Below are 20,892 nucleotides of genomic sequence, written 5' to 3'. Positions count from 1 at the left end.
AAGAAGAAGAAGAAGAAGAAGAAGAAGAAGAAGAAGAAGAAGAAGAACAACAACAACAACAACAACAACAACAACTACAACAACAAAAGACAAATGGAAACTGCAAACTCAAGCATTATACAGATGATTCAAAAATGTAATTTCTAGCTGGGCAGTGGTGGCACAAGTCTTTAATACAAGCACTTGGGAGGCAGGCATAGGATCTGTGCGAGTTTGAGTTTGGTCTGCAGAGTAAATTCCAGGACAGCCAGGGACAGAGGAACCTTGTCTGGGGAAAAAAATAAGAAAGAAATTATACATTCTTTCTTGAGCCAAAAGGAATTTGCTGATGAATGACGAGTTTTAGTGATCATTTTAGCTGTGCACCTACTAAATTTAGAGTGAAATGGATTTATGAAGGGTCTGTTTCATTTACTTGTTTTTGGAGACATGTCTTATGTAGCCCAGGCTAACCTGGAAATCCTGATCCTTCTATCTCAGTTATAATAAGGATGAGTCACCACCTGACATTTATTACAGTCTTAAATGAAAGTCCATTTGTTAGCCTGCTTGCTTGCTTTCTCTTTCTTTTAAGTCATTCATTTGCTGATAGGGTTTCACTCTCTATCCCATGCTGACTTGGAGCTTCCAACAATCAAGCCTCCTGCATCACGTGAGCTATGATGGCCAATCAAAGATGGGGAAGGTATGCTTGAGAAAAGCTATTCTCTCCTAAATGCGAAGGGCTCTTGAGAACGAAAATCTCAAAGTCATGATCGAAAAAGGTTTGTGGTACTCAGACGTTCAGCACACAGTTTAGTTAGGTGTTCAGGTTTCTCCTTTTTTCAGGAGACAGACTGTACACTGGGCAAGTTTCCACAACCTTCCCAGGTGTCCTGCAGAGAAAACACAGGTGGTGTGTGCAAATGTTTAGCCTTCACGGCCGTTCTGGAACTTAGCTGGAAGGCTCCAAAGCATGGCTAGGCTGGGATTTGGTCCACCCTCAGACTCTATAAGCCTGCCACACTTCAGACCCTGGGCTAGCAGGGTTTTCCTTCTCTCCCAATGTCGGTCACTCTACCTGGCCCCTCCCGGACTTCCGCCTCCCGCCTCCTCCCGCCTCCTCTTGCCTCCACCCGCCTCCTCCTTCATCCTCCCGCCTGCCCCACTGCAATCTCCTCCCGCCTCCTCTCTCCTGCCCCCTCCCACCTCCTCCCGCCTAGCCCCCTCGCGCCTCCTCCGGCCAGCCTCCCTCCCGCCTCCTCCCTCCTCCCCTGTGGCTCCCACGTGACCCAATGACATCACATCCGCTCGAGCGATTCCGAATCTGGAACCCGCGCGATGAAGAACGCGTTTGTGACAGTCGGGACCACCAGTTTCGACGAGCTGGTCGCCCGTGTAGCTGCCCGCGACAGCGTTGAGGTGAGTCGGGGCCGGGCGGGCGGAGGGCGGCCCCGCCTGCCACTGCGGCTCTGTTGGCCTCTCCCCCGCGCCGCGGGCCGTAGGGCAGCAGGGCAGCGGCTGCTCCTCCGGGACCGCGGCTCCACCGCCCCGCCTCCTTGGCCCCTTGCCTCTCCTCCCTCCCTCCGGGGCCACAGCCTCCCTCCACCCACTACCTCCGTTGTCTCCCCTCCCCCCCCCCCCCCCCCCGCCCTCGACCCCGGTCTCCTCCCGCCCCTCCGTTGCCGCGGTCCGGCCTTCCGTTACTGTGGGGTCCCCACGGTTTCCACGTCTGGCCCCCCGACCCCCGAAGCCCTGTCGGGGCCCCTGGGTTCACGAGCCCGCCCCTCCCCTCCGGCCGCCCACAGGTGGCCCCCAGGCGCTGGGGTCTGCCGCACTTGGCCCCGGGCTCTGCGGGCCCCGCCCCCTAGGTCCACCACGCCTTTCCCCTCAGTGGCTCAGGCGGCGGTTTCTACCCTGAAACCTCCTCCCCCCCGCGGTCCCAGCCCGTAACATTTTTCCCCTAGCGGCTTGGTCCGCGACCCCCCCCCAATCCCGGCCCGTAATGGTTTTCCTCTTAGCAACCCGGTCCGCGACCCTTTTCCCCAACCCCGGCCCATAACGGTCTTCCTCTTAGCAACCCGGTCCGCGACCCCATCCCCATCCCCCCATCCTCGGCCCGTAACGGTTTTCCTCTTAGCAACCCGGTCCGCGACCCCCATCCCCATCCTTGGCCCGTAACCGTTTTCCTCTTAGTGACCCGGTCCGTGACCCCCACCCCCATCCCGGGCCCGTAACGGTCTTCCCGCAGCGGCTCAGCCCACGACCCCCCACCTCCGGTCCTTAATGGTTGTTGCCAGAGCGTCATAGCCCGCGACCCCCGCCGCCTCGAGCCAGACACGGTGGGCTTCCTACCCCACCCCCGTCAGCAGCCGCGAGCCCGCCCTCTCAGGTCCCGCCCTCCCAGGACAGTACCAGCCCCCCCCCCCCCCGCCCAAGACCCCCAGCTGTTCCGGCCAAGAGTGTTTCCCCGAGCGCCCAGGTCAGCAGCCCCCTCCCCTAGGGCGAGCGATGGTTGCCCCGCGCAGCTGCAGCTCCCCGGCTCTTGACACGTCCTTCCTCCCCTCCCCCCCTCTCCCCCCTGGTAACAGGTGGTCTCTGTCCGCGAGCCCACCTGAACTACTTTAGCAGGTCAAGAGGGGCTTGGCTACTGCTTTGAGCGGTCCCGGCTCGGTCGGTGCCTTCCCTTGGTGCCCGCCTATTTTTGGACTCCCTGTTCCAGGTATGTTGGTTGATTTGTGCTCTCCGAGCTTGGCAGGTCCTGAGGTTCGAGGCAGTGCTTTGGGCAGAGGGGTTTGGTTTGGAAAACTGACTACTACTCCGCTGCAGGTGGAGCTCAGAGAGCACCTGCTTTGGAGCAGCAGTTTGGAGGTGGGGTAACTGCTGGTCTCAAACGCGTTTTCTTATTTCCTGTTTTAGATTCTCCAGAGTCTTGGTTACAACCGGCTTGTCCTTCAAATTGGTAGAGGCACAGTGGTCCCTGAACCATTCAGTACTGAGTCATTCACTCTGGATGTTTACAGGTATAAGGATTCTTTGCAAGAAGACCTTCAGCAAGCAGATCTTGTCATCAGCCACGCAGGTAAAGGGTCTGAGATCTTGGGGTTCTGTCTTTGATAAGAAACCATAGACACTTAATTCACAAGGGCTAGAGATCTAATTCAGTTTTTTTTTGGTACATGCCTAGCATTTGAAAAGCCCAAGGGCCAATCTTTAAGACCACAATAAAGGAAGCCAAGTTCCATGGCTCACACCTGTAATTACAGCACTTAGAAGGGAAGGCCAGCCAACCTAATTCCCTGGCTCAAAAATCTTTAAGTTAGATACACTGTATAATTTTCCTCACAGCCCTGTTTTAATGTAATTATTTGGGAACTTTAGTAGAGAGAAAGATATTTCCTGGTAGGGAGCTATGAATTTATTCTGGTTCAGTTTTATAATAGGAAGCTCTATAAACGGTGGAGGGGAAAGATAATGTGTGCAATGATCATAATAGATTGTGAATTTGAAGTTCGTATTTGGGCTTATATCCGAAGACCATGAAGCCTTTTCAGCTGTAAGATTGGGATTGTAGAAATTGACATTTAAAGATTGTCTTGTCTTTTTATGTCAGTGACTGCTGCTGCTCCCCCTTCTAGGGAACTCCCAATGTAAACTGAGCTGCCTATGGCTATATCTGAGCAGGGGGTCTAGGTCCTCTCCATGCATGGTTCTTGGTTGGTGCATCAGTGGCTGCAGGCTCCCCTTGGCCCAGGGTATTGGTCTCTTGTAGAGCTCCTGTCCCCTTCTGGTTCTTCTACCCACAATACCCTCCTGCACTCTGATCACCCCCCCCCTGGCCTGGAGGCCTTACTAGGCCACAGAGAAAAAGAATCCAGACAGTCCTGATGAGATCTGATAGGCTGGGGTCAGATAGAAGGGAAGGAGGACCTCCCCTCTCAGTGGACTAGGGGAGGGGCATAAGGGGGAAAGAGGGAAGGAGGGGGGGCTGGGAGGAGATGGGGGAGGGGGCTATAGCCAGGATACAAAGTGAATAAATTTGCAATAAATAATAATAAAAATAATAAAGAAAAAATAAATTGGAAAAAAAAAGATTGTCTATTTAATATTTCTTTTGAACGTGTGTGAAATTAATATGGTAAAAATTTTCTTTATGTAGCCTATAGTAATAAAATTAGAATTTTTTGTTTATAAATTTTATATTCAGAGGCATAAGCTTATATACTTAGGAAGTATCTTATGTTTTAAGTATGTATATTACACTTACACTTTTAGTAGTTTGTAGCTTTCAGAGAATCAGCCTGATGGAGTTCCTGAGATATACATTTTAATTATGTATATTTGCACAGTCACAGCTGTCTTGGGAATGGCACTTCAGGGGTAAACACATAAGCACTGTTTTCCTGTATTAGTACCTGTCCCTATTAGAGGCTAGCCTTTAAAATTTTCAAAAAAAAAATAGTGTGTTTATTTGTTCTCTCCCTCCTTCCTTTCCCTCTCTCTACCCCACCCTCGTTTGTGTGTTTGTGTGTGTACATGTGTGCATGTGTTTGTGTCTTTTTGTTTGTTTCTTTAGGACAGGGTTTTTCTCTGTAACCTTGGCTGTCCTGGACTTGATTTGTAGGCCAGGTTGACCTGGAACTCAGAGATCTGCCTGCCTCTGCCTCTCGGGAGTGCTGGGATTACAGGTGTTGGTCACCCTGCCCGGCAAGATTTTTTCTTCTTTTTTCTGTGTTTTTTTTTGTTTTGTTTTGTTTTTTTTTTTTTGTTTTTTGGTTTTTTTTTTTTTTTTTTTTTTTATGAGACAGGGTTTCTCTGTGTAGTCTTGGCTGCCCTGGACTAGCTTTGTAGACCAGGCTGGCCACCAACTCATAGGAATCTGTCTGCCTCTGCCTCCTTAGTGCTAGAATTAAAATCGTGTGCTGCCACACCACTAAGATATATTTGTTAATTATGTATATTTTTATACTCTGGAGCTGGAGCTGTAGGCACTTGTAGTCAAACTTAGTTACTCTGCAAGAGAGTAGTACATGCTCTTGAATTCAGAGCCATCTTTAAGCCTTCCACATTATTTTTTGAACCACAGTCTCCCTGAACCTGGAGTTAGGCCATTTAGCTTACTTGAAATGCTAATGAGCACCAGGGATTTGCCTGTCTCCTTCTTCCCCGAATTGGTGTTACAGATTGAACTCAGCTTTTAACTAAACCAGAGTTTAACCTCTGGTCTTAATGCTTGCAGGCCAGAAGTCTGCCTTTTCTGTTTGTGTTTGAATAGGAGTGAAGTATAGTTCCTTAGTATCAACTAGGGATTTGGTAATCTCAGGACTCTGGAGGTTGAAACAGGATGGTGAGGTCAAGGTCAGCTTGGGCTATGTAGCAACTTTTAGGTAAGATTGGGCTGCAGAGTGAGACCATCTCTCCCCCTCTCCCCAGTCGGTTTTGTCACTTTTGATACTGATACAGAGTCTGCCTGTGTAACCCATGATCCTCCCGCTTCAGTCTCCCACATCCTATGATTTGGGGCATGTGCCATTAAACCTGACCTACATTTGCCAATTTGTTTTACATGGTTTTATGTACTAAAATTTTCAAGTTTAGAATTAAAACTATAATGATAGAGTATCATAACGTTAAAAAAATTGAATCAATAGCTTTTATTTTTGTAGGTGCAGGAAGCTGTTTGGAGAGTCTTGAAAAAGGCAAGCCACTTGTGGTAGTTGTAAATGAAAAATTAATGAACAATCATCAGTTTGAATTGGCAAAGCAGTTGCACAAAGAAGGACATCTCTTCTACTGTACCTGCAGGTATATTACAGACTGATCAATTGATCTCGTCCCTTAAATTTCTCCCCTGCAGTTATTATCCACTTACCTGACTTTGATTTTTACCTTTTTTCTATTCATCAACTATACTTTGATTTTTCTCTACTGTAACTGTTCATTTGTCTGTAGCTTTGACTCTGTTCTGTCTTTTCCCGAGTTCATTGCTAACTGTTAATATATGAGTTTCAATGTATGAATATGCATACAAGAGTGCAGGTTTCCAAGTATCTTAGTTTTGTAGTTTACTACTCAGGTTTTTAGTGTTCAAAGAAGGTGTATGCTTATATTTATTAAGGAAAAATTAATTGAGTTATTTTGACAATTAGTTGTCAGTTTGATATTTATCCACTGGAAGCCATAAATTAATTATATTCATGTACATGTTCTCTTCTACCTAATATAAAAATGGGTACTGTCTTAAGTGCTTGGATTATAGTCAAAGCATTGCATATATATTATATTGCTAGAATTTCACATGGTGAATTATGATACAAATAAAGCGACAGCCCAATGTCATTGTTAGGATAAGGAAGAATTAGGTACACTGTAGGAGAGGCTTGATAAAGGACCTAATGTTTGAGATGAGTCCTGAATTAGAAGGAAGAACCACTTATATGAAGTTTAGAGGAAACAAAATTTGAGATTATGAAAGCCTTAACTTAGTAATGAACTTGGAGTTTGTAATGCTTGAGGAACAGAGAAGGTTCATATGGTAGGAGCATAGTGACCAGGGAAGAGTGAGTATGAAGCTGGGAGGGCATAGCTCATATAAGACTTCTAATTTTATTTTATGTTTAATGAGAAGCCACTGAAGCACTTTAAGTAAAGGGATATTTGTTAAGGATTATCGTTTTCTTAGAAGTGGATTAGTATTCAATAGGAACTGATCAGCAGCGCAATAGAAGCTTGAAGAAATATGCTGTTTTTCTGTTAGTTCTTCTTTGGGACACTAGAAGCTTGCCAAAGGGCCAGGTCAGTAATTCCCAGTTGTTTGATTTTAAAAATTTACTAATTTAGTATTTTTAAAAAGTAAATAACCTCATAGAGAAATTAATTGTATATCTATATCTGTCTCCTATATTAAAGTTAGAATATTCTAAGTGTTTCTTTGGAGTTTTTTTCTGTTTCGTACATATGTTTGGTATATACTTGTGCATTCATTAAAGATGGAGCACTTGTTATATGCCATGCTTTTTTAGACATTTGGTATATACATACATGTCAGTAAACAAAGCTTGATATTCTCAGTGGGAGAAGACAGACTGAGTCAATGACTATTCCAGCAGTAAAATTAATGGTGAGCTCATCTTTATAATGATGGAGGAGAGGGAATGTAGTCTTCGTACAGAAGAAAAGCTAGGAATGGATCATAATTGGAGTATCTGTCTTTAATTGATATTGTTAAAAGTTCATAGCACCACTTTATAACAGAAACACATCTTAACTACATATACAAATTAATATTTCTACGAGTTACTGAAAAATATTTTCATTCAATATGTGTCAACTTTTATTTATTTATTTTTTAGAGATGGTCTCTATGTAGCCCAGGCTAACTTTATTCTCCCGATTCTTACCCTTCAACCTCTACATTTTTGAGAGTAGAGATAGGTATGAATGACTATGCCCAGCTAGTTAGCTCTGACATTTTTTTTTATTGTTCTTAGTATATTATTAAAGAGAAAATATTGGTTCTTTTTAAAACATCCTTACTTTTTTTCCTACAGGATAAAATAACTTGTGTGTCTCCTTTTTGAAAACAAACAAACAAAAAACATTGCTTATATTTTAGTGTAGATAAGTCACTTTCCCCAAACCTATGTTGGTCGGTGCTTTGTCTCTTCTAATTTAATTGACTTGATTAATTTTCTGAAGTAACAGTTACATGTTTAGAACCGTATTTCAAATATGCATGGGTGACCACATACTGATTAGTTAGTGAAGAATTCATGATAGTTTTCAGTAAAAAGTTTTCTCATGGGGCTGGAGACATGGCTCAGCTGTTAAGTGCTCTACCTGTTCTTCCAAAGGACCTTTGTTCAGTTCCCTGCACTCACATGGCAGTTCACAACTGTGTAATTACAACTCTAGGGAATCTAACACCCTCACATACATAAACATGCAGGTATAACACCAGTGTACATAAATAAAAACAAAATAAAATTTAAAGGTTTTTTTTTTCACAATCTGCACGAATGATGTACTGTAGTTATCCTAGCTGTTTTCTCTGAGACTTACTGCTTTTGTTTTTTAATTTATTCTGTTTTCATAAATTTTGTTTTATTTGTGTGGTCCCAGAAAGTATTACAAAGCAGTATAAACACATTTTCCTTGAATTTGTGTTTCTGAAACACTTCATTTAACTCAGATAAAAATGTCTATTGAAGCCAGGCGCAGTGGCGCACACCTGTAATCCCAGCACTTGAGGAGGCAGAGGCAGGCGGATCTCTGTGAGTTGGAAGCCAGCCTGGTCTACAGAGTGAGTCCAGGACAGCCAGGGCTATACAGAGAAACCCTGTCTCAAAGAAGCAAACCAAAACAAACAATTTAAGAGATGGGTGTAGCCGTGCATGTGTGTAATCCTAGCACCCTGGGAGGCAGAGTCAGGTGGATCTCTGTGAGTTCGAGGCAAGCCTGGTCTACAAAGCGAGTCTAGGACAGCCAAGACTACACAGAGAAATCCTGTCTTGAGAAAAAAAAAGTCTGTTCAGTTTATCTTTATGTTACTCTTTGTATTGGAAAAAACAGTATTGGTATGTATTGTTCCCATAATAAAAATATATAAAACTTACAGTTCTTTCATCAAATGGGCAACAGGCAGATAAGTTACAGAATTTCTCTCATATTACCTGATATTTTTCTTCTTTTGTTTTAGCACGCTTCCTGGGCTGTTACAGTCAATGGATTTATCAACACTGAAATGTTATCCTCCTGGCCAGCCAGAAAAATTTTCTGCATTTTTGGATAAAGTTGTTGGATTACAAAAATAAACTCTCAACACTTTAAAATACCCATAAATCCAGTTCATGGAATATGATTAAGTAAAAAGAAATTTATAATATGTATTTGTAGAACAATATAAATTATTATATTTACTACAAAAACATTATTATAAGGAATTTTGTGGCATAAATAATGCAGTGGGGTCCCAATCCTAATTTTAGTAAATTTATGAGGCTGCCCTAACTTTGAATATGTAGTGAGTCCTTAACTTTGAAAACATAGCCTTCACATTTTTGTCCTAAAATCTAAAATGGATATTTTATTGTTTAAAAAGAAAAACATAAAAGCAGCAGGCCAGGCAATGGTGGTACATACCTGTAATCTCAGCACTTGGGAGGCAGAGAGGCTGGTGTAGCTCAGTGAGTTTGAAGCAAGCCTGGTCTATATAGTTTACGACAGCCAGGGCTACACACAGACTTCCTGTCTCCCAAACCCAAAACAAAAACACAAAACCAAAAATATTCAAAAAAGTTAATAAGAATCATAGATGTTCTTTTGAATAATAATAAAAAAGAAATGCTAACAATGTAACCTTTTGGTGAGAAAATCATCTGTAGGTTTATAAACTTAGACGGCTTTTTTGCGTTAAGCATAAAAAATGTGATTACTTTGTGGAAACTAATAGTTAATCTGAAAAAAATTAAAGTAATTCATCTACTGTACATGGAGTAACCACTTTTATCTTCAATAATAAAGTAGATATGTTCACCTTTGAACTTTTCTGATCCTTCAAGTGCTGGGATTACAGGCACATCATTCCTGGTAGTATTTGTTCCTCTAAAACAGAGAAGGGCTGTGGAGATGGCTCAGTGGGTTTGCATTTTCAGAATGAACATATTAGGCATGGTAATGTTTATTTAGAATCCCTGTTCCTATGATGAGATGGTAGATGTAGAGAGAATTTCTGGAAAACACTGGGCTAGGCAGCGTGGTGGTCATAACATTGAATGGCAAAAAGAGACCCTGTATCAAACAAGGTGAAAAGTAAGGGTTGAGCCTGGGGTTTTCATCTATCTCTACCAGCTCATCATGGTATTCATGCCTACATTTACACAAAGACATACACATGTGTAAGTAGAATGTGATCATCTTATTAATGCCCTAAGTCCAAAAATACAACAGTATGACTTGGCTGTTAATTTTTTTTCACTTTTAACTTTGTGAATCCTACTCCCTCTGGCCTTTGGGGACACCAGGCATGTGTATGGTCCACAGACATACAGAAAAAAACACTCATCTATACATAAAATTTATACCCTCCATAGTGATGAAACGTGTAACAGTTTGACTATTATACTTTTGCTAATGTGTGATCTGATGTGTACAATTACTTAAATACATGTTTTTTTTAAGTGACAATGCATTACGAAAGTTATGAGTGTGGTCTTAGAACTCTTTTAGGTTGTTTAGAGAGAAGGTTTCTCTTTGTAGCCTTGACTGTCTTGGAACTTGGCTTTGTAGACCAGATTGCCATCAAACGAAGAGATCTGCCTGCATCTTCCTCCCAAGTGCTAGGATTAAAGGGGTGTGTCACCATGGCCCAGGGGGGGGTGTGTGTCTCAGAACTTTTAAGATATTTTTAAGCATAATAGTTCTTTGATAGTAAGTTTAGATACAGTTTATTGATAAAGATAGACACTTCAGAGCTGAGCATGATGGTGAATAGCTGTAATCCCAGCATTTAGGAGAAGTCAGCTGGCCTATAATAGCAAGTTTCAGGTTATCCTGAGTTACCCAGTAAGAAAAAAATCAGTCAATAGGTATGATAGAGACTGCAGGTGTACCTTGTTCCAAACATTTTACTTGGGCCGTATTCACATATTCTAGATTTATTTTCCTGGTTGTCATTTTTTGCGCTAATGTTAAAGTTTTACTTGTGTTAAAAGTAGGTTCCTAAAAAATACTCTGTACTCAAAGGAAGCCATTTTGGGCTACAATTTTGGTGAGAATAACATAAGTGTGAGTAATCCACATCTCCATAGTTGAGAGTTAATAGCAGTCATACCTTTTTTGTATATAGTTATCAACTTTTATGTATGTGCCTGTTCTATGCCTGAAGTCAGAGGATAAACTCAGGGTTTATCCTTAAATACCATCCACCTCTAGGATGGTCTCTCACTGGCTAGGAGTTCATTAACTAGGCTACTGTGGCTGGCTAGTGAACCCCAAGTGATCCCTTATTTCCATTCCTCAATTTTGAGTAGTTTTTCTTACGTTAACATAATTATTGTAAACTTTAAGTTGTTTTTTTTTTCAGTTTCCCCACTTAGTTAAATGGGGATTTTTAAATATGTATATATTTATATACATAATATTAAGTTTTGATGTTTTTCAGCAGTAGTTTCACACCTGGATTTTCCTTGGTGAATGAACTCAAACTTGTGATTTGAGATTGGAAGTCTATAAAAATTCTCTGAGCAGGATCAATCATAGAGGGCTGTCTTAATTGACTTAATTCACTTTAAGACAATTATATAGACTTAGAGATGGAAGAGAGTACACATCCATTTTGAGAGTAATATGGATGTATAAACAGGCTAAAAATGTTTGTAACTTTTTTCTGTTTTTTGAAATTGTTATTTTTTAATATTAATTATAGTTTATTCACTTTGTATCCCAGCTGTAGCCCCCTCCTTCATTTCCTTCCAACCCCACACTCTCTTCTTCTTCTCCTCCCATGCCCTTTCCCAAATCCACTGTTAGGGGAGGCCGTACTCCCCTTCTATCTGACCCTAGCCTATCAGGTCTCATCAGGACTGGCTACATTGTCTTCCTCTTTTTAAAAAAGATTTATTACTTACACAGTATTCTGCATGCGTGCCAGAAGAGGGCACCAGATATCATTGTAGATGGTTGTGAGCCACCATGTGTTTGCTGGGAATTGAACTCAGGAGTACCCTTAACCTCAGAGCCGTTTCTCCAGCCCATAACTGCTTCTATTAAAAAAAAAATCTCATTAGAAATATTTCTGGCCAGTTGCGGTGGTGCATGCCTGCAATCCCAGCAGAGGCAGGTGGATCTTTCTGAGTTCAAGGCCAGCCTAGTCTACAGAGAGAGTCTAGGACAGAGAATGCTACATAGAGAAACCATGTCTTGAAAAAAACAAAAAAACCCTCCAAATACAGCTTAGTAAAGTTTAGTTTAAAGTCACAGGGCAAGAGAAATAGTGTTTAATATTTATTTAATTAGTGGTATTTATATTTTTTAGGGGTAAGGACACACACACACAAAAAAAGCTGGACATGGTGGCACACACCTGTTATCCCAGCTTTCAGGAAGGCAGATGCAGGTAGAGTGCCATGAGTTCAAAGTCAGCTTGGTCTTCAAAGGGAGTCTAGGATAGCAAAGGCTCCATAATGAAACCCTGTCTCAAAAAACAACAACAACAAAAAAGAAAATATTGACTGCTGGGGAAAATTGACTGGACAGATTCAGAGGTGACATGAGTAATTTTAGGAAATGTATAGTGTTTGAGTATATGAGAGGTAATACTATGAGAAGACCTTGGGAATTAGGTACTTTAGATTTGATGCTTATAATTGGGAGAGAATGAGCTGGAATGGTTATCAAGTATTGCAAGTCTAAGCAGTAAACTTGTTACAAGATTCTGGGACATAACAAAAGTAGATCTGGTTACTTAAGTGTTAAATGGCACAAAGGACAATATAAAAAGTTAAGACTGAAATTTGCATTTGGAAAAAAATTGGAATGGTAATGCTGAAAACTATGTTGTGTCCAATTCCGTGCTGTACAAAATGACTTTTTCTGGGAAGAATAGGGAAGGGAGAACAGCAGTTTTGGTTAATGTTTACCAAGTGTTGATATATTGGTGCTTATTCAGTGTACTTTACATATGAATTTATTTAACCTCTGCAGTCATCTTAGGAAATAGTTTTATTTTGTCCCATTTGGTAGATGAAGAAGTGGGTCTTTTATTTAAAGGTTCAGGCAAAGGGCAATAATCTGGGAGTGGTAATAGGTGCACTAAACTTTTAGTGTATGTCCATCTTTTATTGGTATGACAAGACAATGTTTGAAGTTAGGTTACTCTCCCTAGAATTACACATTTATGTTAGCCATAGATACAGGGCATGTTTGGGTTTTTACAGTGCTAATCTTGAAGTATACTGTTATCACAGAATCTATGTGATGAAATTCTCCCAATTGCTTTACCTGATTACAAATAAGTTATAGACTGTTGTTTGCACCAAATATTTGTGCTTTGAAGTTATCTCCTGATACTCTTTTCTTCACATGTTTTTCTTGGTATTTTCATTATTCCCAAGTCCTTAACTACTGTATATCTTTTGACAGTTCACCAAGCATTTCTCAGGAGCCTTTAGTATTACTAACTAGTGTTGTGAATATCAGAGATTATTCTGTATTTATTAAAATTTGGGGTTTGTCTTAAAATAACCTTTTAAAGAAGACTTAGTAATAACTTGTAGAACACATTGTTTTAGAATGGTGATTATTAAAGTGAGCTCTGTGGACTCGTTGCAAATAATAAATACACATAGATCTACTAAATCAGAACCTAGTTAAGAGATACTCTTAAAAAGACATGTATTTGAGAACTACTTTTCTAGAGGTGTTCAACCTTTTTTTGTTGTAGAAAAAAGGTTGTTGGAGTTTCAAATGCAATATAGTTGAAGGCTAGTATACATTTATATCTGAAAATTGCTTTCTATTACATGCAAATGAAGTCTAACATTGGCCCATAGGTCCTTTAAAAAATCCTATTTTACTAATTAATTCCCCCCCCACCCCAAGACAGGGTTTGTCTGTGTAGCCTTAGCTGTACTGGACTTGCTTTGTAGACCAGGCTGACCTTGAACTCACAGTGATCCTCCTGCCTCTGCCTCCCTGAAAAGGCTTGTACCACCTCTCTGCCAGGTTCCATTTTACTATTTCTGAGACTTATCTCTTGTGTTTATATGTAATTTTTATATCAGTTATGCAAACATCAAAAGTTTCAGTTCTAGTATTTTCTGTGTTTTATAAATAGTGTAGTCAATTTCTAAGAACTTGAATACCATCTATAGGCTTACATGGAGAAACTGTAAAAATTAATACTTTTAATTACACATTATAATATATACATTTATAGAGAGTATATTGTCATATTTACCTGCATGCAGTTTGGGATGATTAAATCCAGCTAAATTAATCTTTCTTTTACCTGTTATTTCTGTGGTGAAATATGTGAAATGTATGGTGATAATTTGCAATACATATTATTGACTGTGCTCATACTGATGTTTTCTGAATTTCAAACATGCCTTGTACCTGTCTAAAATTTTGTACCAGTTTAATCAACTTTCTATTTCCTATAAACTATCCAGGGTACAAGCCCTGCTAACTCTTATTTACTTCTGTGATTTCAACTTTTTAGATTACAGATATGTCATATACAGTATTGGACTCTCTGTGCCTACTCTTTTTCACTCACATTAATACGCAAGATTTGAAGATTTTTGTTCAAATTACCAGAACTGATGTGATTTCTACTTTTAAAAGACTGAATTATATTTCACTCTGTTACACTGTACTTTCTTATCTATTCATATACTGGTCATCATTTATATTGTGTTTCTATATCTCTGTGTGTGTATCACGCCTGCAAGGCAGGCATTGTACTGCCTGTTTTATATCCAACCCTAGATTTTGTTTGGTAAGTAACATTCATTGCTTACATATTATTTACCTTTACATTATATCTTATTTTCTTATGTGTCCTTTCAATTTGTTTGATAGGAGACATTGAACTACTTACATTCTATTCACATTTACATTACATTTTATTTCAAGTGTTTTGTTCTCCATGATTTCATCTCATTAGATTATTGGTATCTAGAAATTTATTTTCGGTTATCTGTTTTTTTGTTGGCATAGTAATTTTTGCCCGAGTTTCTATCTCTATCTTTGTCTCTTTGTCTGACAGGGTCTCATGTATCCTAGGCTGACCTTTAACTTGATTCGTCCCTGAAGATGACCTTGAACTTCTTGTTTTTATCACTTCTGTTCAAGTGTTGGACATAAAAGGCATGTGCCACCACCATGCTCAGTTTATGTGGTATTAGAAACTGAACCCAGGGATTCATTCATGCTATGAGCACCGTACTGATTGAGGTATATCCCCAGCTCTTCATTGTTGTTTTTTTTTTTTTTAATTTTTTTTTTCTGTAAAGAAAAACATGGGTATTTAAATTTGTGACTTTGAGGGATGGATATGAGGCCTGTTTTAACATAAAAGTTTTAGAATAATTTCTTTAGTTTTTAACTTGACTTCAGAAACTTTATCTTTTATTTTATTATTTTATTTACTTTTTCAAGAGAGGGTTTCTCTGGGTACCACTGACTGTCCTGAACTCCCTTTGTAGAGCAGGCTGGCCCTAGTGCTAGGTCTCCCTAGTGCTGGGATAAAAGCAGTGTGCTGCCACCACCACCACCTGGTTCCAGAAGCCTTCTGATGAATAGTGCTAGTGATCTTTTCTCAGTGTTCTGCCTAATTACTTCTTAGTCTCAACTTTACTGTTGGTAACTGGTTATCTTGTGCTAGAATTTTTATTATGTCATCATCATTTTTCATCTCTTTTTGGGCATATTTTAATAGATGTGGCCTCTCTATTGAGATCAATATTAAATTTTATTTTTTCTGCTTTTTCTAAATTTCAAAATGATTTAATTAGCATATTAAGAAATTGAGATAGCGTTCCATTGTATTCCGTGCTGTCCTTGAACTCTTTATCTATGTTCTTTTATCTTGGATTCCTAAATGCTGGGTTAGAGGTGGGAGCTACCTTGCACAGTTTGGCATTGTTTTCTTACACAGTATTTTAATTTCTGACAGATGCATACCGTTTCCACTATCTCAGCCAAGAAACAATTTAATTATCATCATGCATTCCTTCTAGCTATCCCTTTGTAGTTAACATTTCCTTGCAATATTTTTGTTTGTTTGTTTTTCGAGACAGGATTTCTCTTTGTAGCCTTGGCTATATACCAGGCTGATCATGTCACAGAGACTCACCTGCCTCTGCCTCCCAAGTGCTGGAATTAAAGGCTTGAGCCACTACCCGCCCTTCTCACTGCAATTCTTAATCTCTGTTAACAATTTACCTAAGTTAAAATTTGTCTGTTCCATATTTGTCTTTAAAATTATTTCTTTGAGGAGTGGTTGTTTTAGAAACAGGGTCCTACTATGTAGCTCCTGGCTGTCCTGGTACTCACTCTGTAGACCAGGCTGGCCCAGAACTCAGATCTGTCTTAGTGCTGGGATAAAAGATGTATGCCTGGCTCATATTTGTCAAGTAAATGTGGTCATACAGTAGATAATAGTTGAATATTTATTCTTTGACTTAACATGAGGCTTCTGAGGTTTATTGATGTTCTATATTTATCAACATTTTACTTTTTGTATTGCTGGCCATTCCTGTCTGGGTGTATCAGTTCATGAATATATGCTGAGATTATTTCTAATTTTGAGGGAACGTGCCTATGGATAAAGCTACTGTCAACATTCATGAGTACATTTATGTGTGGACATTTCTCCCAAGTCAACACCTAGAAGTGGGATTACTAGGTCATATAGTAATTTTTGTGTTTAACAATATAGGAAGCTGTTTAACTAGGTGACAGTGATATTTTATGTTTGTGCTAGTAATATATTATAGTTTTCCATTTTTCTCTGCACTTGGTATTCCTGGTTTAAGTATATGTTTTTAAAAACTTAGTCATATTCTAAAATGTATTTAGCAGCTTTCACTAAAAATAGAAAAAAAATGGGCAAGAGGTTTATCATAGTGGTAGAACATATGTCTACCATGCTTAAGGCCCTTGGTTTGATGTTGGGTTGGGGTGAACTACAAAAAACAAAACAAAACAAAACAAAACAAAATGGCTGAAAAACACATTAAAAGATTCTTAATACCATGGGACCCTGGGGAACTGCAAATCAACCCACAATGAAATTCTACATCCTAACTCTTAGAATTGCTTCAATATAAAGTAGAACATAATTTGACTCTCCCTTCAATAACAGCATTACCATATGATCCAGCACCAACAGAACTAAATATATATGTCTTTCCAAAAACTTACATATAAATGTTTGTAGTAGGATTCTTAATAGTATAAAGTGGAAGCAACCAAATTTCTATTAACTGGCAAAACAGACAAGTTGTGGCTTGAAATGGATTGAAATACCAATGTATGTGACAATGCAGTTGGATGTTGATTGAAAAACTTCCAGTCACACAGGACTATATAATGTAGGCTTACATTTATTTGAAACGTCCAGAATAGGTAAATCTACTGGGATTGGTGAGCTAGAATAGAGGTGGATATCCATAAAATAGAGGATTTCATTTTCAAGTGATCAAAGTGTCAAATTATGATGGATGCATAACCGAATATATGAAAAATCATTCTAATTCCCTTAAAGTGGATGTTAGAAATTAACCAGTTTTTGTAGAGTATTATTTGGTAGCACTTGGGAGGCACAGGCAGGCAGATCTCTGAGTTCGAGGCCAGACTGGTCCCCAAAATGAGTTCCAAGAAAGTGAGAGCTACACACAGAAACCCTGTCTCAAAAAACCAAAGTATAATTAGGTAACTTTTAGTGAAACATCATTCTAAAGATATTGTGTTTGTTTCTTTTCAATGCCAGTTTCTACTACAGCGCCAGGTAACTATCTGATTTAGAAATGTACATTTCCCACTTTGGCATATTTATATTTCATATAAACAGAATTCTGTATTTGGAATCACTGTTTGCCTCAGACATTTTTAGGGCTAGATTCTCCACACTCCGTTCACACTTGTTTATAACCATTCTTGTAGGTGTGTAATTGTCTCATTGTGATTTTAATTTGCATTTTTCTAATGCTAATCGTACTGAACATCTAATTACTTATTATGGCAGAAACTATAGCCCAGGCTGGCCTCAAACTCTGTTGAGAATAACTTGAACATCCTGATCGTCTTAAAGCCAGGGCTGGCACGTTACACAGAAGGCTAGCATTCTGCCAAATTAAATACTGTCAACTTAAAATTGATAGCCCCCCTCCATTTACCATTAGAAAAACAGCCTAAAATATTTTTCCCATTTTAAAATTGCAGTGTTAATGCTGACTTTATTTTTGTAGTAGAGATAGGCCTCAAACTCATTGTGTACTCTCAGGTGGTGTTGAACTTCTGTAATTTTGCCTCTACCACCCAAGAGCTGAGATTACTGGCTTATGCTACCATGCCAATTTACGTGGTGCTGAGTACTGAACTCAGGTTCTCTAGCAAGCTAGGCAAGCACTATATCAACTGAGCTACATCCAGTCTACTTTTAATAGTTTTAAAATAATTTTTATTTTTTTATATTAATCAGAGGTTATTTACTTCGTGTATTCCAGCTGTTGGCCCTTCCCTCATTCCCTCCCAATCCAACCCTCCCTCATCTCTTCTCTGCCCTTTCCAAGTCCACTGATAGGGGAGGTGGTCCTCCCTTTCCATCTCACCCTAGCTTATCAGGTATCTTGAGGACTGATGATCAATCCTCACTTAGAATGACAAATGGGATGGACATTGGAAGTAGGTGAAATAGTTTTTAATAAATATTTTCAGTACAGTTTTTTGTTAGATATGTGATACACATGTATTTTTACTCTAATTTGTGACTTGTATTGTCACCCAGCTAACAATTTCATTTGCAGAGCAAAATTTATTTTATGAAAGTCTAATTTGCATGCTTTTTAACAACTTGGCCTAACCCAAGGTCTTGAATTATAGAAACATTTCTAAGAACTTTTAACTTGATTTCTAAATGTTATAGTTCAGAAGCTAAAATATACAATACAAAGGGCACAGGGATAGTTCTTTGCAGGTTTTCTCTTGCTGCCTTAACCACTTCCTCCTTGGGAGGCAGTTGGTACAAAGGTAAATACAGAAGCTTTTATTCAGCATTATGAACTTCAGGTCTAGGGTTAATTTTTGCATTATGAATGGATATTTCTTTCACTATTTGGTATGAATACTTTATTGTGTCTATTGTATTACCTTTGTTCCTTTGTCAAAAATAAATTGTTCTTTCATATCTGTCGTTTGTTTTCCAAATATGTACTTTTCTTTCTCTTCTGTTTTTTTTTTTTTTCCCCATCTTTGTTTCTAGGTTTCTCTTATATTCTGATTGTCTTCTTGGACCTATCCCTGCCAATTCTTTTCTTAAGTGGAAGTATATGAATAATATTTTTTGAAGTTTTATATCCATGCTTAAAGTTTGTTAGATGTAGAGAATTTGTTTTTTGTCTTTATTTGTAGAATATACCAAAATGAATCAACTTTTTAATTGTAACCCTTAATTAGTCATTCTTAGTTAATTAGTGACCACCAAACAGTATGGTTCAGAACTTTTAAAAAAGTTATCACTGCTGTATTGTTTCTTTAGAAAAGAAACAAGGTAATGTGAAATTCGCATGGTAAGGAAAGTCAAGCTTTTATTCCTCATCTACCAGAATTTTATTTCATTCATAAGTTACAAGTGATGATACATGTTTTGCCTTTAGACAGCAGTCATACAAGAACAACAATGTTGTTAGCTGCTTTATATTGCAACATCTCTGAAGTCAAACATTTTCTTTAGAGTATGTTTTTATTTTTTGTAGTCAAACCCTTGTAGATAAGACTTTACATATTTAATTTAGTGTGTTACCACTGTACAGATGGAAAAATACAAGTTGAACATCGCTAGACACAGGAAAAGCAAGCTTTTGACTTATTTCTTCATTTATTTGTGGTGCTAGTGTTGAATCTATTGTACCGGCTTTATCACTGAGCTGTATGTCTCTAAACTTCAACACCTTGAGGAAAAAGTGTATTTTGGCATTTAAATAAAAATAACATACCTGGTGCCAGAATGAAATAATAGAAATGGTGCCTTCCCCCAAGATTCAGAGCACCTTTTTTTCCTGGCAAAGTACCCTAATAACATGTTACAACATAACATGTCTAGCATGTCAGTTATGTCCCATCGAATCTTAAGTGTATATTTTTGAAAGTTTGTTTAAGATATTTCATGCTACTTTAATTATTTCCATGTTTTTGAGATTTATTTCTGATTTATATACATATATGCTTTTGTTGGTATATGCACTGTGCATGCGGGTGCAGATGCTCATAGATATCAGAGAAATTACAGGTGGTTGTGATTCCCTTGATATTGGTACTGGGAACAGAACTCTAATCCTTTGCAACATGTGCTATTAACTGCTGAGCCATCTCTAGCTCTCATTGTTTTTACTTAAATATGTCTCCCTGTTTCTAGTAGTACTAGGCAGTAACTTGATATTCCTCAAGAATTACATTGGTAGGTTTATTTTTAGTGGTCCTAGTAGACAAATTTTTTTTCTAGAATTAAATGAGTTGGCTTTATTCTCATACTTGAAATAGTCAAGCAGTTAGTTGCTTGGCAATCTTTACGTGCATCCTTAGTTCCAACAGATGGAGGTGCAGCCCCTTTTTTTTGTCTTTTTAGAAAAGATGTTCTTAATACTAAAGCAAATTGGTTAACTAATCCCCCAGCACTACTTTCCTGAACCTCTGGAAGGCACCTGAAGGACAGAAACTATTTGGGATTTCAGGGAGTGAGCTCAAAGTTTACTGTGGAGTAGTCTTTTTTACTCACATGAGTCTTATTATAATCTCCTTTGAAGCCTCCTGAAGTAGAGTCCCTGAAGATTCCTAGAGTTGAGCTGCTTAGTCAGTTTATATACCTTGAGTTGATTTTTGTAGTCCCACCTTTCTGTAACTATTTACCTTATTCCTCCCATGTCTACTTAAGTTTCTTATTCTTTGGAGCATCTGCTCTTCATTTTTGTTTTTCCACAGGGTCCTGTCCTGTCCTGTGCCAGTCAGCCTCTTGATTGTTCTTCCCGGAAGTGCCAAGATTCTGCAGCCCTGCTGCAACTGCCTTCTCCCTAGACCTTGAGCTGCTTCGGATACCTGCCTAAACAAGCTCCAGCAGTTGTCACAACTGCCTGTCTTCCCTTCGTCTTGTGTTTTCCTTTTTTTCATCGCTCTGTTCCTTTCTTCTCATCT

The 20,892-nt window shown here is 39.2% G+C and overlaps 1 protein-coding gene across 2 annotated transcripts; it reads left to right on the top strand.

Moving 5' to 3' along the window:
* Window positions 1–1,290: 1,290 nt before the first annotated feature.
* LOC129674885 (UDP-N-acetylglucosamine transferase subunit ALG13 homolog) lies at window positions 1,291–20,782 on the top strand. Of its 2 annotated transcripts, none has more exons than XM_055604967.1 (4): window positions 1,291–1,401; window positions 2,899–3,061; window positions 5,646–5,784; window positions 20,683–20,782. In XM_055604967.1, exons 1-4 carry the CDS (start codon window positions 1,321–1,323, stop codon window positions 20,780–20,782), a joined length of 483 nt encoding a protein of 160 aa, XP_055460942.1. In that variant the 5' UTR covers window positions 1,291–1,320. The 2 variants fall into 2 exon arrangements, with proteins under 2 accessions (XP_055460942.1, XP_055460941.1); XM_055604966.1 differs by lacking the exon at window positions 20,683–20,782 and adding an exon at window positions 8,678–11,209.
* Window positions 20,783–20,892: the final 110 nt, after the last annotated feature.

Source organism: Psammomys obesus, unplaced genomic scaffold (genome assembly GCF_907164565.1).
Source record: "Psammomys obesus unplaced genomic scaffold, mPsaObe1.curated_primary_1811, whole genome shotgun sequence".
NCBI lineage: Eukaryota > Metazoa > Chordata > Mammalia > Rodentia > Muridae > Psammomys > Psammomys obesus.
The sequence above is the reverse complement of the archived record's forward strand: the minus strand, read 5'-3'. Positions and strand labels throughout refer to the sequence as shown.